Source organism: Falco rusticolus, chromosome 6 (genome assembly GCF_015220075.1).
Source record: "Falco rusticolus isolate bFalRus1 chromosome 6, bFalRus1.pri, whole genome shotgun sequence".
Lineage (NCBI taxonomy): Eukaryota > Metazoa > Chordata > Aves > Falconiformes > Falconidae > Falco > Falco rusticolus.
This window is the reverse complement of record NC_051192.1, coordinates 10118907-10146039: the sequence shown is the minus strand read 5'-3', so window position 1 is coordinate 10146039 and position 27133 is coordinate 10118907. Positions and strand designations below refer to the sequence as shown.

Sequence of the window (27133 nt, the reverse complement as noted above, 5' to 3'; positions counted from 1 at the left end):
GCACAAAATCATTGATCTTGTGATTTCTGATCCTTTCAGTTATTGCATTTCCTAAACTTATAATTTTTATTTTGATTATTGATACATAGAAGCATAAAGCATTTTGAAGAGTTCTTACTTTCACCAGAATTATGTGGTCAGTTTGGTTTCCAACAGAGCTCCATAAATTAACTGTCATTGGTCCTACATACCTCTGTATTCAGAGAGTAATTAGTTATACAGAAAGAAGATTCACCTGACTTAAGACCTTTTCTACTTCCAAGACAAGTATCCTTCTTCAGTTGAAACTGTTGCTTTTATTCAAGGACTGTAGATCATGAAAAAATATCTGCTAAGTACTCCTCACTTACTGTGCTCAAACTAGACACGTCGTTTAACAAGTAGATTATCTCAAAAGATGCTGCAGCTGAAGGAACACATCAAATCATATGCAGACATAAATCCCAGTGTCTGCTCCATGTTCTTTCCTGCAATCAGCAATTATATCTCTACGGTCCTCTTAAACAACAGCTTCTGCCTGTTGAACCCTTCCATTCTTCAGTATTGCCTAGGTATGGCCAAAGTCTCCTTCCAAAGATGCCAGCCTGCTGGTAACTTCCTCATGGGCATAAGTTCACATTACTGTTAGAATAGTGGACACATGCTCCCGGTAACTACTTATCCCCTCCCTTTTATTACTGAAGATTGTCCAATGTTCTGGTACGGTGAACTATTTGCTGTGTGAGAGTCTGTAATGGACAACATATGTACTCCTTTGGTTGCATGTATTATTTATTCAACAGCCTTTATTTGCTTACTGAAAAACTGGTTTCCAAATTGTTCGCGTTGTACATCAATATACAGTGACGCTCTTCCATTTTAATACTGCTTCTTATCAATGAGGTTAGTTTTGGATTGAAGCAAATGCTGGTAGTAAGCCGGTTTTAAGACAGACTTCTGTCTAGCAACATAGTTGCAGATCTATCACACAATCACAGGATGGTCACGGTTGGAAGGGGCCTCTGGAGATTGTCTAGTCCAACAGCCTGCTAAAGCAGGTTCACCCAGAGCAGGTTGCACATTATTGTGTCCAGGTAGGGACTCCACAGCCTCTCTGGGCAGCCTGCTCCAGTGCTCTGGCACCCTCAAGGTAAAGAAGTTCTTCTTCATATTCTGGTGGAACTCGTGTTTCAGCTTGTGCCCATTGCCCCTTGTCCTGTCGCTGGGCTCCACTGCAAGGAGCCTGGCCCCATCCTCCTGACACCCGCCCTTGAGATCTTTGTAGACATTGGTAAGATCCCCCTCAGCCTTCTCCTCTCCAGGCTGAACAGGCCCAGCTCCCTCAGCCTCTCCTCATGAGGCAGACGCTCCAGGCCCCTCATCACCTCCGTAGCCCTCCGCCGGACCCTGCCCAGCAGTTCCCAGTCTCCCTTGACCTGGGGAGCCCAGCCCTGGACACGGCGCCCCAGGTGCGGCCTCCCCAGGGCAGAGCCGAGGGGCAGGATCACCTCCCTGCCCCTGCTGGCCACGCTCCCCCTCACGCACCCCGGGGTCCCGCTGGCCCCTTGGCCACCAGGGCTCACTGCTGGCTCACGGGCAACTTGCTGCCCACCAGAACCCCCAGGTCCCCTCCGCAGAGCTGCCCCCCAGCAGGTCAGCCCCAGCCCGTACCGGTGCGTGGGGCTGCTCCTCCCCAGGGGCAGGACCCTGCTCTTGCCTGTGCTGAACCCCACGAGGTTCCTCTCCACCAGCTCTCCAGCCTCAGTTGCACTTCTGTTAGATTTTCCACTACAGCATGTATGACCTGAGAACTTTCAGAATGTTAGTGTATCATTGCAAAATATTCCCTTCCTTAAGACCCTTTTCACTGCAGGTATCATGCACCTTGCTCCTTTCCTCACAGCACAGGAACGTTATTTTTCTTGCCTCTTTCTTTTTGTCTTTCATAATAGGAGTGGACTATGGTGCCTGCAATGTCAGTCAGACTGCTTCCATGTGTCTTCCTACGTTTCCAGCTTGTGTTAGTACACTAGTTCTGTATCAGTGTTTCTCGTTGTTTTCATTCTTTTGCTGCTAGCTCAGCTGCCATGAATTTACAAGTTAGGGATAGATTTGTACCTGTATGGTATGCTAGAATCATTCAACGCCAACAGCACTGTCTCAGTTGGGAATTTTTGATGTCCCCAAGGTAAAATTCCAGAGTTCTCAGCTACACGAGTTCTCCCTTGTGGTTTAAGTTAAAAAAAGAAATAAATCTTTCTACATTTGTGTACTGTGTGCAATCAACAGCATTCAACTGTCAGAGCTTGCATTTCAGGCTTTACTGAGAGCAACCCTTCTTTCACTTCACTTCTGCCAGTGATAAAATAATCAAAAAATCCTATAGCTTCATTTTCTCATGTCCTTTCTGCTGCCAACATGGCACACAGTTGAAGTTTCTGCTTCCATCTTTGCACGGTCGTTCTGTCTAATAATACTGATTTCCTAGTAAATGAAACCCTTCAGGTTGCCTATTATGCTTTGGTTTGGTGCTGCCTTGCTTACCTATTAATCACACTCTTTTCCTTGCTAGAGGGGTCTCAGGAGACATGGTGCTGCCACAATATTTCATGTACCACATGCTGGGTAATAACATGCAAGAATGCATCTTTCTAAAATTAATTCCAGCCAAAACCACGCTATTTCCACTGATTTCTGTAAACATTAAGTATCAGTAAAACTAAAATGTTTTAAGATCACAAACATATGTATTTTACAAAAGACACTACCACGACAGCTAAAAATCTTGATATCTGAAACTACAGCCTCAAGCTAAAATTATAAATGAAAAAGAAATCCCTCACATCACTGCTATAGAATGTAAATACCTGCTATGTACTGATTGCAAAAACCTTTCTAACAAGAGCCAAAGTCAGTTTCTTATATGGAGATAATGACTAGTCTTATTTTGAAAACAAAGTTGGGCAAGTCATGATGTGTTTGTTTTCAGAGTGTAATTACAGATAACCAATTAAATCTTCTTTGAAACAGCCATCATAAAAGATCCTATATTGCTGACTTTGAAAGATACTTATAATAAAAAATCAGATGCAGAAAATAGAGGTTGTATTTGGAAATACATGAACTGCCTTGCATATCAAAAAACAGCTTCATTTTGACTGACAGGATACTAGTTTCATGTTTTTTTCCCAGCTGTGTGTATAAATAACTTCCTGTATCTCAGAAGCAGCAAGAATGGAAAATCAGGTGTCTAAGACAGAACTAATACATGGAACACTGAAATTTCTCTGCTGGAGGAGCAATGTACAGCTCGAACGTACACAATTAATTGCCTTGTGTCAATCTCCAGAATAAAAGCATCCTGAAGGTTTGCTCCCATTGCACATTTATCTTCACAAGAGATGGTTCTAGAAACAGGCCTAACATAGTAAAAGAAAAACACAACCAGGTTGCCTGATTACATACACAGCTCCTTCATAGACCACAAAATCTACCGAATTAGTCTCAAATGAAACAAAATGGGTCTTCATTCTCTATCAGGAAAAACAAAGGATCTTTTCATGTTAAATTTATAGTAGAGTTTCACTGTGATAGAAGAATATTTTTAGAATGGCAAAAGGTACACCAAACATGCATTCCCATCTGAAAAGGCATTTAGCACTTGCTTTTGATACCACTTTAAAACCAGTCAGTGGTTAGTGACTAAAACTCAGTCCCATAACTGGGGCCACTATAACTAGAAAAGTGTTTTGTATGTAAGGTTTACTTCCAAAACTTAGCAAGTGACTGCTAGTTCCTGAAGGATACGATGAGTGACAGAGCCCTTTTTATTACCATTTATTTTAAGCCATCTATCTGCATTCTCTCTGGACATGTGACTACAAAAGTCCTTAACGCTTTCCAGAAATCCACCCACAGCTTCTTAACTATGGACTTCAGAGTCCACAAGTGCTCTACTATTTTTCCAAATTGTTGTCAGCTGTGATGCAATATTAAAAGCAGCTAACTAAAAGTGCCTTTTTCCCCCCCTAGACTGGGTATCCCCTGTAGGTCAGCCTAAAATAATTGAGAAGTGAAGAAATTTAGCATTGTTGAAAAAACCAATTCACCATTATAAGTATATAAATAAGGATATATAGGCTAAATATATGTATCTGGCTGTGTAGATTTGGGCTGCGGTATATAAGTGTGTTTTTCACAATTTCCCTCTTTTTTCCTTTTGTAATTTTCATAGTATTAATTACATTTTTTCAAAGTAACTACTACAAACTTTTTAGTTCATCACTTCATATTAAAATTATTGCAAGATAAGCATATAATATCGATCTTGCTTATGAAGACCTCACAAATAAAGACACCTTCAAAAATAGTTTTAACTTAGCAACCCAGACTACTCTTTTTCTGTTATTAAAAATGAAGTGTTATTGGCAAAAGTTTTACTAACATGTTAAAAAAAAAGTATCAGCAAATTCAGTTTGGAAATTGGAGATGATGACGACAATTACTGCACATTTCCTTTTAAGATGTTACCAAAAGAATCATGTAAATAGAAGCTGTCCTGTTTAGCTATTTTTTTGAATATATTTGTGAATATTTCTGTAATTTCAATGGACATAATAAATAAACAAACACAAATATTAAAAATAAACCAGGCCAACTTGGCTTAATTAGGTCACCACAGGAAAAGAAAATGGTAAGAAATATCTTCAGACAAATGTTTGTTGCCTATCACTGGTCTCATGAAAATTTTTTCAGAAGTGAATGCTGTCTCCAAACGTGATAAATCTGAATTGATCATAAGGCAAGCATACACACGTACTGCTGACCAAATATTCTTTTACTGGGATAACTAGAACACTGATTTGACATTTCATAATTTCACCTTAAAAGTGGAATCTAACTTACTGTCTGGTGATTTATTTGAGTTTATTACAAATATTCCAAACTCAGCAATGACAGCAACAATCACTTACTTCTCAGATTTCCCATTCCAGGAGTCAGGCTCATTCTGGGAGGCAACGTGCTGTGATATGGTGGAGTAGTACTGAACAAGATATCATTTGGCAAGGCCTGGTCCAGCATTGAACTCCGAGAGCTAGCGTATGAAGATCCTCTTCGATTGCTACATATACTCTCATCAGATAAGGTACGATAAAGTGTCCTCCGTGGAGAAAGGTTTCCATAAAATGAAAACTAAACATCAAAATACAAAGATATACAAACATATATTACTGGTTAAGATAATTCACATGATCATATCCCATCATCAGTTCTTGGGAGTTTTTTTCTAGGGAGGCACTCTGGAATTCTTCAGCTAATACAGAAGAACAGAGATTTGTTCCACCATATCAGAACTACTGGGGCCTCAAAAGAGTTACCGAATCAGATTTTCATACTTCCTCCTGATATTTAGGAACATTTCACCATGAATTAATCAGACATTGTGTAGTTTTATTATTAATTCTGTAATGCTAAATGAAATCTCCATAGGCTTATGACAGCAATGTTTTCCAGAAACATATACAAGGTTACCAACTCTGGCAACATTTATTCAAGACTATGTATAGAACTGTTTGACTGTAATTTGAAATGACTATGCTTTAATGTTAAACATTCTGAACTGATATATGCTGCCATATAATCCATTGGATGATAAAAGTGACTTGAGACACTGCATCTCTCCAGATATCACAAAAGAGGCTTAGAAAAGAGGATAATAGAGTCCAGCAAAAACTCTTCATGCATTTCAAAAAGTTACTTAAACCACAACCCATATATCTACAGTAAAACAAGATGTTACTGCATTGTAAAACTGGGCCATTGCACTTCATAAATCGTTCTTCAGCACTTCAAATCCAGTTATTCTTCAAAGGTCAGTTATTGCCTTAGTTATTTTAACTGGTTTGTCCTGCATACAGCTGTTTCATGTCCCGTTCTGTTTTCTTTGTAATTAATTATGAGTTACACACTCCCTACGCAGAATGTATGCTGGAAAGCAGTAGCTTTTGAAAACAGTGAATACAGCATAGAATTAAAGATATCTTCACGGCTACATTTCTTACAAAACTTGCTCACTGTTGAACACGTCTAAAAGGAATACAAAGAAACACTCAATGCCACAAGACAGTCTTTACAAAATACTTAAATACATTTCATAGTGCTATTTCAGGAAAGCACCTGTCTTGATGACAATTTATAACATGCTCAATTGTTAAAATGCTTAACTACATCACAGAGAAAATTGAGGGGGATATTTAGATTCTCAACTAGGAAAGCATCAAAATACTACATCGGTTCTAGTGATTTGCCTGAGACAGATATGGGCCACGGGACTAAATATCATCCAGTACTTTATTTTAACACATTTTATTTAAAATTTAATATTTAATGTAAATTCATCACAACAATAGACATAAGCAGCATCCCTAAATGAATGGATAGAGGACATACACAGCATCCTTAAATGAACAGATGTATGGTATCCTTCTATGAGCTTTGGCTAAAGAGTATCAAAAGACCCAGAGCCTAATTAGGGACCACACTGGGCAAAGAGTTAAAAGATTTCACCCTCTGAACCAAAGGGTCTCTGATTCTCTCTCCTGCACTCAAGATTCCCAGCAAGTATCCTGCTGCAGCTCTTGACTGTTACTCAAGTTTCCTCAACCTTATATTGCATCTTCTATCTATAAAGGTTGTTCACTAGCTATCCAAACATGTTGAATGTTAATTGTTGGAGCTTTACAGAGCTTCCTTTCAGGATGCGATAAAAATAAACATTACCTAGAGGGCTCATTTAGTCCCTGATCTGCGAACAAAGTAAAACCAAACCAAACATGTGATTTGATTCTGTAGAATCTTACATATTGAGAAAATGCCTTTCTGGCTTTGTGGCCAAAGGCCACAGACTCATCTATACCAAGATCACTTCCCTCTGTGAAGGTGCAATCAAAGACTGTACACTGCCAGGGCCTACGGCTGGGTATCCCCTGCGAGTCAGGGACCATGGTCTCTCTCACTTAGTTTTCCTTTGGGTGTCTTTGGAGGAAAAGGGGACAGCAGCAATTTATCTCAGGACGGCCACACCTCCTCACTCCTTGTTTCTTATTATAGGTAGCCAGAAACATTGGTAGCTCTTGAAATCATTACTAAAAACTAATTATTGTATCAATCATAAATCATAAAACCCTCTAGGACATTACTCACGAAAATTCAAACCCATACAATGCATACTTAGCATACTGCACATTAAAAAATATATATGATTTGAATTTTAAATTCAACTCTCCACTTTGAGGATTCCCATGTGTTACTTTTGTTCAGACATGATGATTATGCTATTTAGCGCGTTGTATAAACACAGTGGGTTAAGAGAGCATTGAGTTAATATTGAGGTGTAACAATTATCTTGAGTAATTTAATTGCTTTGTGCTTTATGCCACATTAAGCACAGAATTCAGAACCATTTACACTTTGGGGAGTAGTAAATTTTAAGCTCTCTACCCACGTTTTGTGAACTTTTACTGATTTTACTTTTGTAAATTTTACTGATTGTCTTCATACTATAAAGATTAGATGTATGCTCTCCGCTAGCACTGACAATTATGCCTTTTGAGCAGTTGCCACTGGTACCTACATGAAACTGTGATTCAGACTTCAAACAGAATTTTTGGTGCTGAGTATTACAGGGCAGGGGAAAGCAGGCTAATTTTATTCATATGCCCTAATATCATGTGAGGTGTATAAATTTAGGCATCTAACCTTGAAAATGTTACTTCTAACTTTTCAAATTTGATTAAGTCGCTCAACCTGCATCTGCCTCTGCTCAAGCTAAGCAAAGACATGCTTAAGCAAACACTGTATTTCATACAAAATCACCAAACTAGATATTATTTCCATATTGTGGGAAATGACACTTTGTGCCTTATGGTCAGTATTTACAGCATCCCCATGGAACATATTTAGCTCGTACAAAACGATACTGCCTTCTCTAGCAATTTTGCAAATACCAGAAATTCATTTCTAAGGTAACTGTGTCTGAGATACACAGAGCTGAAGAAAGTAGCTAACCTTTCTTCTCCCCTCCTCCATAGAGAGGCTGTCTGGCAGCATCAACTTCAGAAAATCTTCTTTGGACAAGACTTGTTGGCTTTCAACAATGGCATTCCTCACGGAAGTTTGGAGTGGACTCGATGCAGACACAGCATCAATATCATCATACACTCTGTTGAGACAATTGGTGTTTTTAGCAAGAGAAGCAATAGCGCTCTTGGGTTTGAAAGACTGCATTTATCTTCTGTCACAAAGTAAAAGTTGTTTGAATTACCTCCTGACACAGCACACTCTTATTTAGAACATTTTTTCAATCACTTTGTATTTATGAAACTGTTTGTGGATCCAAAATGAAGTTCTTAAACCACTGAAAAATCCATTTTAGGAATTTGAAACCATAATATTTAAAAAGTGTAACCGTTGTTTCTCCTAGCTTGCCTATCTTTTTTACACACCACACTTCTCTATTGTTAAAGCTGTATTTATATCAACGTTTCCAACAGTTCATCACAAAATATTTTAACTTCTACTTCCTTAGCAAATAAGAAAATCAGTATTTTATAGTGTGATATTGTATCCAGCTTCACAATCCGGCAAAATTATTACGGTCCTCAATGGCAATCTTTGAAGTGTATTGGCAATCGATTGTGCCATGTGCCAAGTGTGTTTTATTATCAGCAATTTCATAAAGCTCTTTAGATAAATAAAACAGCTGTCTTCCTTAATTATCAACATATAAAAGTGTATTTACAGCCAACAAAGGACTGTCAAACTGAATTATTATCTTTCAGCTTCCTTCCAGTGAGAAAGGAGAAAGAATTTTAACAGGTTTACTCTGGAAATGTAGTCGAAGGAACGAGAGATTCCCAATCACACAGAACATATGCTTGAAGCCATTACTTATTGCCAAGTGCAGCATAATCAGCGACTGTCTTCAGCAGAGAGGAAACAAGCTTTGCTACAGTAAAGTGTAATTCTCAGTGAATTATATCCTATAGTGGCACAACATTCAGCAATTGACCTGATTTTTCATCATCATTGCTAATTAGAGATGTTATTTTATTTCAACATAATTATCCTCAGAGAGAGATTTCCTCTCTGTGATGTACAGAAAGCTTTCCTAGAAAGGAAGAGGTGAAGCAATGCTGTATGCCATGGGAAAATCTGAAAATATTTTCTGATAGATGAAGTGCTGCCATATTCAATTAATATTTCTTAAATAGAACTAGCTCTTGAAGACACTCTTCTAAAATTGCTGTGGTTTCAGTCTAAATGCTATGATTCATTATGCAATTTTGTTTTAAGGGATCTATTCAAAATAAAGAGAAATTGTTTCAGCAGTTCAACCTCAAAATGCAAAACCTTGTGGGAATCAATGAAGTTATCACTTTTTAAGTGTAAATACTATTAAAACTGAACAATTTAAGCAAGTAAAACACTGGGGGAGGGTGGGCAGGTGGGCGAGGGAGGGAAATGAAATCACCAGTACAGTAACACAAAGAAACAGAAATAACCAGGACAGGAAGGTAATAAAATCATCTACTTTTGAAAATTAGGAATTTAAAAGTTTAACTTCAGGCTCAGATTTCATGCATGTATATACTAGCTTGTAAGTTTAAGCATGAGTCTTGCCATAAATAGGCACATAGATCCAATATGAGATGTTTTTTGTAAATAACCTGTTCCCATTAAACACAGCGTAATCCCATATTAAACACTTGAAAATCAAGTACTGCATGTCATCTTGTCAATTTATCAAGATATATAGGGCTGCCTATGATATATTGACGGATAGAACTGAACGGCTTATGCACCAAAAAGAAAGCAACGAGATTATCTGAGAAGACAATTTTGAAGATAACAGGAATTTAAAGGTTGGTTTTAAACAGCAGATTCAAACATTGCCTATTACTGCTGCAGCAGTGGGAAAGTATCATCTCTATATTTGAGATACTGCATCTTTTCCTGGAGTGCAAGCCTTTTTCTTCCAACTAAGAACACATTTCTCATGAGCTGTTCTGTGTTAAGCTGTACATATAGTTGTTCATTAGAACTGTTCTGAATATTTTTGTCTGTTATTTGCTAGAAAAATACAGTTTTATGTTGGTTTTTTAATTTATTTTATTTTATTGAAGCCTCCACATTTTGTAGAGTCTCGCAAAGAGCGGGTCAGATATATCCACACTTAATCTTTTTCTTGTGGGGTCCTAATTACCAGTTTGTACTTGTTCATTAAAAACAAAGTCAGAAAAACATACCAAAGAACCACTAAAATACCCTGAGCTGGCACTAATTTAAAAAAATTATCTACCATAGATGACTGATACATTTATGGTCATCTCTCTCACCTGTAATATATTAGCCGATGTAACAGGCAACAAGGTAGTAAGTTTTAATACCGAACCACCAGGAAGTAAGCTCTTTTAAACTACATAAAGTTCCTGAAGATTTGTAGAAAAGGTCTTTAAGACATTAATAAAATTGTGGCTTCCCAATTGATTCCTAAAGATTCAATGTGGAAATTCGGAATGTCTGACATAGCCATATGTTCTTGCCTACACACACTTCCAGAAATTTCTGTCAGCTTGTTTCATTTGACACATGGTAAAAAAAAGATGCAGCTGGATAGAATACAGAAGAAAACAGTATCCTGTGCAGTTACTGTCTTTTTTTTTTTTTGTACCTTTGATATATAAAGCTACATTTAGAAGCGACACTGAATGTATTTTTTTCATTTTTCTATTCTGTTTTAGAATTTATTTTCATTACCCTTCTTCCCCCAACAAAGTTAAACAGAGCTCTTACTCGTGGCACTCAGGAACTTCAGATTCTTCAGGTGTAGGACTTCCTTCTGATTTTTTCCATCCAATGACGTATTTACTCACTGCTCCTTGTCTGTGGTAGGATTTTGAAACTGACCCAGTAATCTGTTGACTACTATTCTGTGACACTATGTAGACTTTGGAGGTATCTAGGGAGCCACTCTTTTTAGAGCAATGTGTTGATGGGCTTCCTGAATGATGTGACCCACTGAAAAATTAAAGAAAACGCACAGAAGCAAAAATTTAATCTGCTATACCAAACAAATCGGAAATCCTTCACCTGGCATGCAGCTATCATTCTTAATGTTAAGTTTTTCTCAAGGTTAAAATCAAGGTGGCAATATTGGTACAGTGATTTTCTACATAGCAGCAGTGTATAAATCAAATCTCTTCAAGAACAGAGTTGTGATGAATTTCTAAAACATGTATATAATTCAAATTGATGAAATGCTAATGCAAACTGATAGGAATTAAAATTAGAAAAAAAGACTACGTCCAAGACATATATACAGAATTTGTGTGTGCAATTTTAAGTAAATATTTACACACACATTATTAATGGCATAATTCCATTTACTTCAAGAACTACATCGGGAATTACCTGAAATATCTCTCTAATTATAAAACTTATATGCTTTTCCACTTCATGCTAATTTTGCCAGTTCATGCCAGTTTAAGCTGTGTCTTTCATTCAGTACCATTGAGAATTTAATATTAAATGAAGTAAATTTCAGTTCAACAAAACCAGTTTTCTGTATAATTTTAATAGCCTCTTTTATTATGAATAATAGCACTGGTAGGCACTAATGAAACCTTTTACTGAAGACTCTCAAAATGATTTAAAATGAACTAAAGCAAACACTTCCTTGAGGAATAAATTTCTTCTTTTCATCTTGGAGGTGAAGCAAGCAAAGCATTCAGAAATGAAGTGCCTTGCCCAAAATCAGAGGCTGGAAGCTGAAGCTGCAGCTCCTAACTTTCGTTGTCGGTTTATAAATACCAAACACAGTGCTATTTTTTAATCTAATCCCAAGCACATTGGATTAATTCACAGAGGACCAGAAGGTATTGCTGAAAGTGTAACAGACATGGCTGCTTCGCTGTTCACGAGAGTCAAATACAAGCAATGCCCCTGCATAGATCACACAGACCAAATTAAAATGCCTGCTGTGGAAGAAAGTTGAATCAAGGCAATGGTTTAATAATTTTGATCACAGGTAGTACGTGCATTTAATCTTCAACCTAATTTATTTTCCCTACTCTCCTCCCTCTTCCTCTCCAAAAAGCAGAAACAAGATGACAAGTTTTTTGGGGAAGAAAATATCGCAGGTGATGTTTAAAGCTGTTTTGCTTGCTATCCTTGCAAATATGCAAATAAATTATGTAAAGATGTGGTGAAGAAAATAATTCAGTTATGAAAAGTTGAAATCTAAAGATGAAACGAACATCAGATTTACAGCGGGGACATTATCCAGAGGATTCTAGACTTCTATTTGTAACTAAGATTAAGAAAAATTGAGCATCCAACCTCATTCTGTAGGTTTTAAATATGGGAATATTTCTGAAGTGAAGAAAAAAAATGCCTATAAAAGCCTGGGTTTAGATGATGAATTCAATGCAATGGTTAGAACAAGAGGATTTTTAGGATCCAAAAGATGTTCTATGTAAGAAGCAAAGCAAAAGTAAACATAATGAGGCTAAGCTGTTACAGCTACAGTCACATAAAGGTATTTGATAATTCATGAACATAATTAATATAAAATAGGAGAGATAAAACCATTAATAACAGAGATGTGAGGCACAATGCTGTGCATAGCTTAAGTCAGTCTTGTAGTCTGAGATCCAGTTTAATTCTTTAAATCTTACTTGGTCACCATAGTACTATTTTATTCAGGAGGTTCTTTATCTGATGATGTTAGAGAATCAGGCCAGAATCTTTCAACCAACCAACATCTTTCCTGTGCATGGCACTTCAGCTATTCAGTAAACAGCATACAATTTTAATAAAGAAATATTGCATTCATAGATCATGGCATTCTCTGAGTCTGTATGCTTGTTCCTTAAGTTCCACACCGTTCAGCCACTGAATAACAATGTTACCATTTTAACATTTGTAAAATAATTGTGAATGAATGCCTCAGTGACAGAATTTCATTATTACAGATTATGAAGAAATACAAACTCAGTGCTTGACCAGTTGGAAAAGATATAGAGGATTCAGCAGATATATAAGATTCAGCACACTTATATGTTAACTCAACTTTCTTATGTCTACTCTATTGGAACACGTCAGTGTTGCAGCATCACAGCTACAAAATGAGATACTTTTTAATGATGTATGCCTCTGGGTGCTGTACAGGTGATGTCAGCTATTAAGCCCAACTGCAAAATTTTTACCACTCCAATGTAATTTGAAGGCTATGCAAGCTAAGTTTAAATAAAACAGTTGGACCGCATAAGCCTGACATTTTCCTATAGCAAAAGGATTTGGCACACAAATCAGAAGGTGATTGTTTGAAAATATTACTACTGCCAAAGTGGAATTGGGCAACCCTAAAGTGAGTCATCATCTCAACAGTAATTTCTATTTTGGAAATGTCTAGGTAGAGTAATTTAAAATCTATATGCCTTTTTTTAAAAAAAATAAAATTAACGAATCCATAAAATTTTTATTCCATAGAAGTGAACAGCAGATAACTTAATGGCTGCCTGGCAATTTAAATATGGCAGCTGTCACACAAGTGCTGAGAATACACATTCTAGACATTAGAAATCTATTTCAGCTCATTATAATGAAGTTCTAGAAACACAGAGCTGATTTGTAGTGCTTTAGAAATCTCAATATATAAAATTAAATCCCAACACACACAAAGCAGAGTAAATCTGGAGCTTCTGCATTATCATGGGGTAGTGAAAGCTTAATGTGACAGCATTTACCTAATTTTCACAAGTCTATACAGTAGTCTATATTATCTTCTATAACTTGTGAAAAAAGTAATCTAGAAGTCAGAGTAAGTATACAAGACTAACGCACTCATGTCAAGCATATAAAGAAATGAGGATACAAGATACTACTTGGTTATTTTCCTGTACTGTTTGACATTGAAAACAGGAAAATCAGAGGGAAAAAAAGAACAGTTTTCTTCTTTACAGAGTAAAAACCTTAATACATAGACCAAAGCTTCAGCTTCAAAGTCACCATAAAATGGGAATTGGGAGATAAAGGCAACCAGCTGTAAAAGTGAACTTTCAAAGTTTGCTTTACAACAGATGTACCATGCTCACATTCCACTGGTAACAAAAAAAAGAGCTGAAAATCAGTCAGAAATTCAGTTCAACAAAAAAAAAAATCATAAAGCATACATTGCGATAATGTAAATTAGGCAGGATGTTTTCAATGCAGTTTCACTATATGTAAAAATTTTCCACCACTGTATGTAAATATTGCCCATTGCAATTTTTCTAATTTCCCTCAGTATCAACTTCCAGGTAATTTGTTACACTGTACTTAAAAAAAAATAAATAAAGTATGTGAACTTTAAATAAAGTATGCACGTCCAGGTGCAAACTTCCCTTTTACTCAGGGATTTTTCCCAATTTTATAAAGCTAAGCAATGTACACAAGGTCAGATATAAAGTCCCCATCAGATCTGGGAGTAGGGCTAGCTATGTTTTTTTATGCAGACTCATCAAAACCTGCTTGAAAATTGCTCATATAGCAGTTTAAATACAACAACAAAAAAATATCAAGATCAGTTAAGTGCACTTTCAAAGAAAACTAAACAGAATAACAACAATGAAAAAGTTATCTGTATGTTAATCTATACTCCATAATCCCTAATCTGTAAGAAAAACATACCTGGAATGAGAAGAGATTTCACTTAGGTCTCCCATACTCCCTTCAGCTGTATGACTGGTAGAAATAGCAGAGGCATAGCTATGAACAGCATAGATTTTAGATGGATCATCATCTGGCCCAGGAGTTTCAGAAGACTCAGCCCACTGCTCGGTACGACAATGTACTCCAGACCTGTTGCCAGCAAGGTGCAAAGGGGCCAGAAGAGGAGCAGGCATGCAGGGAGCTGTATCAATTCCACTGTCAGTAGAAGCTCCCTTTATATATGTTAATCCAAGCAGCTCAGGATCCATCAGATCTCCAGAACCAAAGTGTTTTTCATCACTGTTGCTGGACGTGTTACTGGATAGGGTGTTGCTGCTTGAGTGGCTTGAACAACTTTTGTCTCCAATCTTAACAACAAGAAAACAAATAAAAAAAGACCCCCCTCAAGTTAAATAGTAAAATATTTATTTTCATATAAATTACTGAATTTGTGCCATTCAAAGACCATTTTGTTATTTTTTACAGTATGCTATAATATAACTGCAAAGTATGAAAAGAGCTAATTATACCACCAGTTTCTATGAAATGAATTGCACAGCTGGCTAGGCACATTAAAGGTTGATGTCACCACAAATAAAAAGGCTCTAGTTCCATCTTCTATGGCAAATCTTAAGATCACACTTGAATTTTCTGATTATAAGACCTGCTTAACATCCATAAAATTGCATTTCTGAACAGTTAAAATAAGCATTTGTTAAAGCTAGCAGCATCGGTAATTATTTGTTTAAACAAGTTCTACTGCAAATCTGAAAAACACCAAAGGCTGAATTATCGTTGGCTTTTTCTCAGTGTGGGTGAAATATGCAGCTTATTGGATCAAATCCAATTGGATGTGTGGCTAGTCAAATTGAAGCCAATTGTGATGTATGTGTACCAGATGAAAGCAACTTAAGTCACAGGGCCCTGAGCTAAGCATGGCTATTGAAGTGGAATAATTATGTCAGGCATTTATGTCAATAAAGTTGGGGTGTTGTGTTGGTTTTTTAAAAGAGATTTTATAGAGAGTTGGATTAAGTTGTCTGTGTGACAGAGTAGCCAGAATAAGGGCAGATGGACTTCTATTACGGCAGATGGACTTCTATTGCGTAGAATATAAGTGGAAGGGTGACTAACTTTTTTACGAGATCCCTCTCCTAGCAGATGTATATTAAACATAGCTGTTGCTCATACATTAAAGCAGTTAAACAAGGCAGCCTTTCCAGAAATTATACTTCTATTCCATATGAAAATTAAAAGACCTCAAAATTTGAGAAAATTATTTTAGGAAAAAAGGAGGGGGCTACATTTGCGTTCATTCTATCTGTTACCTTAAAAACAATGCAACAATTGATAGAAATACAACGGGCAGATTTTCCAAGGAAAGGGATTTGGAGAAAGGTGTCTGGAGAAAAGGTATGTCACTTGTTACTGTAAATGTAAAATGGAACCACATGGGAAAGAAACAAGGGAGCTCAACAGCTCAGTTCCACGCCTCAGAAGGCGTATTGTATGTATGAACCTTCCAAAAAGTTTCCTGTACCTTGCTGAACATACATGCTTAGACACTTTCCTGACCCTGCAAGCAGCAGTGAATCTAGGCACCAGCAGTTGATACAGACATCTTGACCTGCTCAAAGTTCACTATGGCCATAGCTTAGGATCATTTTATGCATTCCCTTGTGCCAAGAGGAATCATTGTATGAAAGCGCAGCATGGCCCTTATTGTTACATGTTGTTAAAGGCTGTGTCATAGAGCAATATTAAAATAAACCCCAAGAACAAACAAACAAAAAAATACCCCCACAACACACACTCAAACTCCACACACACGCAGAGTCCATGCCAGCAGGAATATATTTATTCCAGGAGAGCAAAGAGAATTTGAAAATAGCTAGTGAAATTCCTCCCACCCTTCATCCCCCAAGTTAAAACCGATAGAAAGACCTTTTTTTCCTAATCGTTAAATATTTTACGGAGTTCTTGTATGTTTGCTGTAGCCCTCAGTGTGAATTTCACTGGCTGGCAGAGACTCATTGAGCTGAACGAAAAGGGGATGTAAAGAGAACATTACAAGGTCCTTTACAAGGTGATGACCTATTTTTTTTTTTTTTTTGTTTTTCACCATCTAACAACAAAATAGCCTAGTTTTATTAGTATTGTATTTATAATAATGCTGGTTCTTTGTACAATATAGTTCTTTTGCACCCGCACTACACATATGCATATGGAGGCAAACACAAACATAAGCCCATTATGAAATTTTCTGTTCAGATCCCCACCACCCTAAAAGCCTGAGAGTTGCCATTAGCATTAAACTTTAATCCAAGTTAAGCAAACTAATCATTTAACTTTGGTAGCGGTGCTCTGTTTAATACTGATTGCTGCATATACTGATTCTAGCTTCCAGTCAGCTTTGGCTTAAGGTAAAAGGAAGTATTTTTGTTTTCACGTGCATAATTCTACAGCATGATTCTGTTTATGACAGCACTTTTTTCAAGAAGTATCAAGCTAGATTCTCATAAGGTATCAATGTACATAAGATGAGAAACTGGCCTCCTACTCTTACAATGTAAGTCTACAAATAGTGTACAGGTTCATGCTCCGTATAGCAGTTTTTTCCACATAACAAACATAAAAAAAAATAGAAAAAAGACTGTGCATATCATCAGTGTACATTCCATCACTAAGTCATTGAGGATTTTGCCATTACTGAAGACTAGCCACTAAACTAGATGGACTAGAAATCTGTTCGGCATGCCTAACATACAAACTACATTTTTATACTGCTTATTGATAATTAAACTACATGGGTATTTTACACAACATGACAATAATTTCCTTTTTTTTTTTTTTAATTAATATGAAATACTTCTCAAATTAAGCAAGCCAGTATAAATGAAGTTGTAAATACATAGCTGAGTGTAGACCGTACTAGTTTTATCTCCTCAATACAGACCCAAGCCCTCTTGGAGTTCTTAGTTTATAAACATAGATTAAGCACATTCAATTCACCCCACATCTAGGTGAATATGCTCTTTGCCTCCCAAAAGGCACAGTGGTCTTCATGAATTATTAAAACGTATTTTTAAGGTGTATTTTTTGAGTCCAGCTGAGGTATTTTGCGGGTTTTTTTGTGTGGGCTTTTTTGGTGGTTTTTTTTTAGAGTTTTGAATGACATTGAAGTAAAAGACTTACATGTGAAAGTTTGTTTGGTGACTCCTTGCCACTGCCTTCTTTCTGTAAAGCCCGGTCTTTGTAGGAGCTCAGAACTTTGGTCGACGGTGCGTGCCACTTGGTTTCTGCCATAAATAATTATGGTTTAATTTCAGAATGCTAAAAAGATGAGTATATCATACAAAGATAAAAGGCACATGACTTAGTAATCAGGATTCCAAAGACTGTACACTCTTTGGGATCAGAAACATATATCTTTGCAGAATTTCCTCAGATCTAGTTTTTCAATGCTAATTAAATGAGGTTCAACCTGCTTTTCATCATTCATGAGGCTTTCTGAAGTTCAGAAGTAGTTTGTTCCAAGTATTACCTAAATATCCCACGATATTCTGTTAGACTGTAACAGTCCCCACTTTCACTGTCCTATTACATGCTCATTGTGTATCAAACCTCTGCATCAGAAGGTGGCTGCACTTCAGGCACTGTATTGCAAAGAACATTTATTTTTAAGATACAGTGGGTTTTATTACCAGAATGTCTGTTTCCTTCCAAAGCTTCCTCTCGTTCTCTGCCTCCTTCACACTCCAGTGAGCCTGAACCTTGGTGGTGTTCATGGAGCAAAGGGGACTGGCACCTTTTAATGTAAGCAGAAAATTAAGCTGTTTGGTTTTTTTTTTTAATTTTCCTAGAAAACTAGTTACATGATGAACAACAACACCTTTTACTCTTCAAAGCAAGTATTTTGTAACTGCTTTCTTTAAACAATCATCACACACACACACACACCACCCAAGCAAGTAACATGTAGTAACATTTAACACAGTAACATTTCCAAACACTGTAAGGAAATATTCACATGCAATTTTTCCAACAGCTCACTGTTATATCTTAAGCATGAACAAGGCCAACAAGACATTAAACTTTAAGAAGAAATGCATTATTTGGGCTATATATCCAGAGGTTTTTGCAATGGAGAACTACGGTAATGTATGCTTAACCGCTTTATGAACTAAGCCCCACAGAAACTCTGTAGTGTTGCCAGTTTTCACACCCAGAACACGTAAGCTAGTACCAGATCCATTGCTTTGTATTACGTTGCAAAAGTCACATTATTTCACAAAGCAACACACTAAACCCAAGGTTGCTATTAGAAATAACTGTGCCAGAAAAGTGATGCACAAGCCAAGATGCATTTTCATGTGTTTACTGTTAAAAAAAATCATTATAGTTTTATCTCAATTATTAGCACCTATTTAGCTGCCAGAGATTTCACTGAGTATTCTGAAATTCCTTGAGGAGCCTCCAGGACATCGCATATATATATTTATGCTGTATGGGATAGCTTATCCACAATCAATCACGCCAAAGCAATATTAAGCTTACAGACATGGAGTCAAGCTGATGTTTTCAATGTACACATTTTTTCTGAAAAGTAGCTTCTGAAAGCCGCGTGTCAAGTCTGGAATGTTTTTGTATTACGCCATGTAGATACTGCCATAACTAACATTATAAAACAGGAGTGTTTTCGGCAGCTATATTTATACAACAAAGTGATAAATTTAAAGTAATTTAGAACAGATGTCTCACATAATGTTCTTATAACACATACAGTATATTGGGGTAGTCTTCTATACACAGATAGCTAACTTCTGAAACTTCAGCACCAAGGGATTAACATGGGTGTAAAAGCACCATCTACATACTGCAACTGCCTTTCAGGGAGAAGAGACCTCTTTTGGAGGAGAAATGCTAGGGAATGGATGCCACTGGAACAAGCACAGTAGGAAATAAAATCTTTGAAGACCATAGAGATAATTGTTTGATCAAATACCCTTCCACTGAAGCCAAAGGAGGAGATATTTTATCCCAGTTCTGAGTTACTAGCTGATTTCTGGCCTAGGGAGAGCAAACCTAACAACTGTTTGTTATTTACCTGAATTGTAAAATAACAACTTAGTCCTAAAGAGTTAAAGCAGTATGGCTTTAAAATTCTGTTGGCATACATGACACATTAAAGATTCGTAAACCAATACGTCTTAAAATATACTATCAGAATTTGCAAATAATACAGATATAGAACATCCATATAAATTTTGCTTTAGAAAGAAGATGCACGGGAGCTATACCAAGATATTTAAAAAAAAAAAATTACCAATACCCGTCATATCCCACTTGCTGCCTCCATTGGCTGCTCCCACTTGGTCCTGGGTCACTGGAGGAGGACTGGTTGCTTGGAGAACTTCTGTAATGTTGACTAGAGTCATTAACAGTGCCCTGAGTTATTTGTGAGGTGTCAGTTCTGAAGTGGGCTGCACTTCTTTCATGAAATACATGCATTTTTACAAATAACGCAGATGCAATATGAACAGGCAATCATATTAATCTGGGGAATTTACAGTTTTATCTTAGTTTCACGAAACTTAAACAAGTATTTTTAAAGTATATTATTTATTTCATCATTAATAAAATATTTCCAACTGAATATAGGGAAAAGGCAAAAAAAGTCTAAGTGCCAAATCCTACTTTCCTTACATCTAGCTTTACTTCTGAACATGTGGGATTACTTAGGAGTCACAGCAGCTGGATTAGGTCTCTAAATTTACATATGGGATGCTCTCACAATGGATCAGAAATGATTGTTAGTTGCTTTGCATGTATTCCAAGTTTCAACAGAGTAATTCAGAAGAGGTGATACCAATACCTTTTTGATTTTATGAATACTTTGACATAGAAGAGCAATAAGAAAACATTTTCATGAATAATATTGTTTTGTATTTATTATTTAAACTTTTGAGCCTCATGTTTTAACAATGTCTCTAATTACACTTCTTAGATTTCCAGAGTTGAAATGCAACACCCAAATTTGGGTTTGATCCCCCTCCTATCCTTCACTTTTGTGCATATCAATCCATAGCTACATTTTCTACAGTGACACTACCTTGAAATCTCTGTATCTCCCTTTTTTTTTCTTTTTCTTTTTTTTTTTTTTTTTAAGGCTATATGTAGAAATGAATAAATGTACTCAGGGACAGGTGCAAAGAGGTAGTTTTGTATTTATGCACAACACTTTCCCAAGGACATGACATTCAATAAGCAGCTTCACTGTTCAGCTTGAAAGTTTTAAAGATATTAGCTATTACATTTTGCCTAACAGCCAAACACATATATAAGAAGTAGATCATGTAGTGCCTGATTTTTCACCTTGTCTCTCTCTGATAAGTATAGACAGGACTGAGCCTCTTTCAATCAAGTGGAATAGTCTATAGGCCACAGTTGAACCTATTTGCATGTTCTTGCTTCTCACCACTAAGAACTTTGCATTTCTTGCACAGCTTAAGTGAACCAGCATTAAGGCATAGGTAAGTTATAATCCCATGTGTTTCCAGCCTCCAGAATGATGTTTAGGATATTATCCTCAAAACTGGGACATTGGTTTGTACTATTCCAGGCTGAAGCATGTCTAGATCCCAAGCCTCCTACTTGCTGGACAAGTGCCTAGCCATTCACAACCACAGAAATTCAGTGAGTGAACGCCTCACACAGTTCCTTTACAGAAGAGCTGTAGCTGCCTGCTCTCAGGAATGGCTTTCAGACTCCAGGTGGAAGGACACACTCACCTATGACACTCAAAGACTAAAGTACATGGAGTCTTCTTGGTACGAAAAAACAGAAAAGTGAGTCTGACTGAAGTTTCACTCTTAAAGCACTCTTTATGAGCAGCTGTCACAGAACTAGGCATTTTTTAAAAACAGGAGCAGAGCTCAACCATATCCTTGTATTTCTTAGTAACTAATTAGAGGAAACTCCTTGATCAACTCAAAAACATTTGGCTTGCCTTCTCAAAGCACTTAACTCTCCTCAGCAACTGTGCTAGGAGCATAGATGTTTAGCTCCCAGTTTTTAATTTCACTCCGGGGACTGGGCACCTAACTGTTACACGCCACAGCAGTTAAACCGTTGCTGCTTGAGTCTTTTACTGTATCTAGCCCATAGTTCTGTTGCTTCTTCCTCTTTCTATCTCTAAAACCAACCACTTTATCACTGACTTCACTGTTAGCTCATTTTCAGATCAGTTGCTATATCTTCCCTGTTTTACTAACCTGCTTCTCCCTGCCTGCACTCTTCAATTTGTCTAAACTGATAGTGGGTCTCTGACCCTCTAAAATCTCTTCATCATTTTCCCAGCCCAAGCATATATTTTCACCTTTGCAAGACCACTTACAAGGACTAATCAACCTTACTTCAAACTCTTCTTTTTTAAGGTCATCTCTGCCAAGCCACCAGCTATGCCTCTTCCTTCCCATGTAGAAAGCCTGTGCCAATTAGGCAGTGTTTTTTTCACGTTTCAAGACCCACATGTCACAGTTCATCATTTTCCTCTCTTAATTATTTATACTCTGTACCATGTCTTCCCCAGAATAGCACTTCCACATTGCACTTGTTTTATTTAAGTGATACAGGAATTTCTTCATGACAAGAGGTAGCCTCTGTCTTACCATTTTTTCACATGCTTCACCGAGTGTTAGGAGAAGCACTATTTATGTTTGTGAAATGCTATGGAAATTAATAGCATGTCAGAAAACTTTCATTTTTTCTCTGTATAGGCATACAGTATGCTCCATGAATTCTGAAGTATTTCTAGACATTTGATACATTGTGTCCTTATGCTGGATGTTACTGAGAATTTCAGTAACAAGACATTAGGAAAAGCTTAAGTCCTATAATGCTACATACATGCATACAGAAATCCAGTATCCTTCTTTCAGGGGGTGAGGAGAGGGGGGGAAGGGAGAAGAATACCAGTGATTGTCATAAGCGGGAGTCTGCCTTCCCCAGGCCATGATATAGACATATTATCAAAGATATACTACTATTACCCATATATAAAATGTCACTAATTATTTTCTACTAAATAAGACAGATGGTACAGCAATAGCAGTACTTCATGATTTCAGCCAGAAGTTTTAAAAGCTATTTAAGACTAATATTTTAGATTTTAATACCTAAATCAGGTATTTTCAAAATGCAGGACTTTTTTTCCTTGGAAATTAGAACTATATCACCCCATGGAAAAAGGGCATAAGCAGAAATAATAGCAAACAATAAAGGACTGAGAGTTGTGCTCAAGACATACGGTTTTCCTAAATAATTTGAAGGTCAAATATATTTTTAAAAAATTAACTTTAAAAATATTTTTTTATCTTATGAAGAATTATGATTAAATTAGAACAGAGCTAATATTTAAGGATACTGTCCCATCATCTAAGAGGTGTTACATATTCAAATCACAAGCTCTGCTTTGTTTAATTAAAAGCAAAGCATAAGGACTGGTAATGAGTTACAGAACCCTTTGAAACTATGCCAATAGCTTGGTAATGAGATTAAATAATTCATTTTTAAAGGGATGAGCTCATTTTATTTACATTCATTTTTTGTTTAAATAGGCTCCCAAAAGGTGGGGCACAGGACATTGTTTAGATCAAAAAGTCACAAGGCACTTTCCCACTTTGTTGACTTGAGACTAAAGGGAAAGGTCAGCTGTCCTCAGGAGCAGGATCCTCAGCACTGTCCACTTCCATCAGAAATAACCAAAGGCACTGGTTTCAAGCAGAAGGAACCGGACTCAGTGAATGCTCCTTAATACAACCTCACAATTAAAATTGCTGTCAAAACCCACCAAAATCAGGTTTAAAAAATAAGTGTAACAAAGTTCTAGAAAGCAGAGATAGCTAAAGCGAGGCACAATAGGCAGATGACAGGCATTAAACAGAGAGTCTATTACCTTGCACCATCTGGCAGTTTTCTATCAAAGGAAGTGCTGCGAGGAATGGCTGTCTGAGCCTGCTGGAGAAGCTGCTGGCACTGCAGTCTGTCAGATGTTCCTAGGATTGGAGAGGCACGAGAGAGAGGCTGCCCAGCGGGAGTCGGCACCCGATGCCAAGTGGTATTCCTTCTGAAAGGGGTTTTATACTCACATGGGGTGCCTTCACTGTCAAGTTTGTATTCCACCATGGGTATACGACAAAGTTCTGAACAACCCCTGCGGGACAAATAAAAATGCTGATCAGTCTCACTGGAGGGAGCAGGAAAAGAAATCTTGCACTCTGCAGTCAGAAGCATGCTTTCCCTCTGGGTGCTCAAAGGTGTTCGCATAGCATTGTACAACCCTTGGAACGCTGCAAAAATACCATGCCAACCAGGTAGGCAACATTTCAAAGTAAAAGATTTGCTCTTGTGTGTTCAAAGGTTTTTGACCTCTCTCCTTGCCCTTCAAAAAGGAGAAAATATTAAGCTTTTCTAAATTAAACCTGCAGCTTGAATTTTACATAATAAAACCTAGCAGAAACAAAGTATTCAGAAGTCCGAAAACATCAATTTCTTTTGTAACAGCTTTTGTTTGTTTAGATTTCATAAATATGTTCGTTGTTTTGCAGCAAACTAAACATTTTTCAGTGGTGCTGCGAACTTCCCTTTAGCCTCCTGCCTTGTCCCCACCAAATGATAGAACATATACACTGCGATGCAAGTGATTAAATAGCAGCTAAGCATTTTTCTCTTTGTTATCAAAGTGTACTTTCTAATGTCTCTCTTCCTGGGGGTCTCTACACCTGGAAGAGAAATGGGGAGGTGGAAGGAAGAGACAAATCAGAAAGAGTCTGGCTTACAACCTCTGCTTGAAGCTTACAGTGTGGCTAAAGCACTCCCAGAAAGTGTAAACTCAGGTAAAAGTAGCAACAGTGTTCCCCAAAAGAACAGTGTGCCTGCAGGATACTTGCTGTAGACTCAGGCTAGACTTGAATTAGGGGTTACTGCTTCAGCAATTAGTTAATAGAAACTTCACACCCACTTTAAGCCAGCACTGATTATCAGCACAGATATTTTACATTCTTAAAGACCATTGCCATTACTTGTCTGATAAGCAGTGCATACTGAATTGACATCTATATGATATCTATATATGCCAATTAAAATTACTACATTGACATCTATAAAGAAAACACCCTAAATAATCCTAATGCAATGTATTAAGTAAGAAATAGTGAAAATTTGCTTCTCTGTCTCAACTACTCTGCTCTGTCCCTTGAGCTGAGCCTTGATTGAGCTTTGCTTTTGCTGAAAACTCAACATTCACCATTTCCAACTAAATTAAAATCACCTAGAGAAAGTGTAATGCATGTGTATAAAGTGTTTACAGTCTTAATCCTGAAAATGTTTTGGCACAAATGAATTAACACAAATATGCAGTACAAATAAATTGTATAGATTCTCATATGTTAAATTACTGCACCCCAAAGCTTCTGAACCAAATCCCGAAAGAATATTTTCAATGTCAGTGTTGTGGTCAGCAGATTAAAAAAAAAAAAAAAAAAGATATTATGAAAATGCAAACTATGTTATTTGAGGTTCTGGAAGAGAAGACAGGTGCGCAACAGTAGCAGTTACATGTTAGATACTCTGTACGTGCCCGGTCTGATCGAGCCAAATGCTACAGGCTGCTAAGTTCTGTGGTACTAAATAGGCAAACTGTTTATCCTGCAGCATTAAATCTCAGTCCCTGCTGGCACTCAAACTCATGAAATAGGTAAATTCAAACCCATAAAATATAGTAGATAAAGCACTGAGAGTGGAGATTAATAGCCAATGTAGGGTAGAAGACACCGTAATGAAGACAAGCTGAAGAGCGATCACTAGAATGCTCCAAAACAGAACTCAGAATTCCTGTTTTTTCAAGGTTATTCTTTCATTAGAAATATCACTATTCAACGCACCAGTAAAATATCACATGTGTAAACTCTGCTGACAAATCATAGCTGAACATGCTGGAAGCATTTGGGAATTTCACAATAATGATTTTCTGGTTTCAGCCTCCCTATGGAGGCAAGACCACCCCAGTACTCTCCTCCCACAAACACAGAATGAAGCTACAGAGAAACCAATGTTACAAAATTGTCAATTAGTTTCAGAAGGTCAATTTGATATAAATATAGCCTTCCCCTACCCTGAAAATATGCAACAGTTATTTAGGCCACTGCTTCAAACTACTTCAGTTCATGTAACTATTTCTTAAAATTGTTTCATACTTCTGAAAATCACAAAACACATGTTGGGCTCTTGGAAGGATGAACACCATGGACAGGCCAGGTTAAGCAAATTGCATAGAATTGTGCAAATATTTCTACTGTTGAAATATACATAGAATACATTTCTCAAGTGCAATATTCAACTGCTCATATCCCAAGACAGTGCTTCTCTTGGTAAAGTTCCCTGCCTCATTCACCGCCTGCAACAAATAAGTCCAAGGCGTAAGCGACCACAGCCTCCAGCAACGCAACCTTGATTCATTCCCAGAGCAAGTTACGAGAATGTAGAAAGGTCTTAAAGGAAAAAATAACCTAAGATTGATTATTTAATTAAAGACCTTCAGAAAGCTTTCTGTACAAACCAAACACAACAAACAATACACAGATGACATAGCAAGGTTAATATTACTTCAGTGCACTGCATAATTTTTCCTGTGGCCATATATACACAGTTTTCCATTATTTGGCTAGGAAGTTGAGCAATTATGTAGGCTACAATTTCAAGCATCCTTCTGCCGATTTCTTAGTATTGTTTCACCCCCTTCTTCATTCCTACAGACCGTAAGTGTTAGAAACAAACTAACCCCTCCCCAACTTTAAGATACCGATTTCACAGCTTGTCTTGGTAATCGAGGAAGTTATAGCACGTAATTGTCATTGTAGCCCTTATTAGATACCGCCCATAAAGTACTTTAAGTTTTACAATAATAGCCATGGGTTTTGAAGGCAAAGGCTATCATTACTACTATTTAGTTTGACTCAGCTTGCTAACCAAATAACTAAAGCATGATCTAGAAATAGCATACAACAAGCTTTCTCAAAAAGAACAAGAATTTAAAATCTTGTAAGATTTTGTGTTTCTTTACATTATGAAAATTTATTCCTCTGACAAATGAAAAAAAATATTCAGGACACTGTTCCTGCAAAAAAAAGCCTTACAAAACAGCCCTATTTCAAATCACTATAAAAATCTTACAATGTTACCTTTAAATCAAAATGGGGCCCCAACATGACTGTTGAAACTGCCCCCCCCCGAATTTTCATGGTTAAAATGAAACTACTTTATATGGCTTGCTTTGTTACACAGACTTTATAATTTTAATTTGAAAGTGCCAAACCAATCAGTTCAACATTTATGTGAAAAATTA

At 37.0% G+C, this 27133-nt stretch overlaps 1 protein-coding gene across 7 annotated transcripts in view; it reads right to left on the bottom strand.

Moving 5' to 3' along the window:
* Nucleotides 1-27133, bottom strand: part of SIPA1L2 (signal induced proliferation associated 1 like 2) — a 152088-nt gene that overhangs the window by 14382 nt on the left and 110573 nt on the right. For 4 of the 7 annotated variants that reach the window (XM_037392334.1, XM_037392337.1, XM_037392342.1 and 1 more), the window contains 8 exons: nucleotides 23687-23944; nucleotides 20057-20146; nucleotides 18435-18538; nucleotides 17926-18029; nucleotides 14710-15098; nucleotides 10834-11058; nucleotides 8047-8200; nucleotides 4953-5172 (listed from right to left, as the gene is read on the bottom strand). In XM_037392334.1, the coding sequence (XP_037248231.1) occupies nucleotides 4953-5172; nucleotides 8047-8200; nucleotides 10834-11058; nucleotides 14710-15098; nucleotides 17926-18029; nucleotides 18435-18538; nucleotides 20057-20146; nucleotides 23687-23944 (1544 nt within the window). The remainder of the gene's footprint in view (nucleotides 1-4952; nucleotides 5173-8046; nucleotides 8201-10833; nucleotides 11059-14709; nucleotides 15099-17925; nucleotides 18030-18434; nucleotides 18539-20056; nucleotides 20147-23686; nucleotides 23945-27133) is intronic. The other 3 variants (XM_037392336.1, XM_037392339.1, XM_037392340.1) reach the window with 1 other exon arrangement.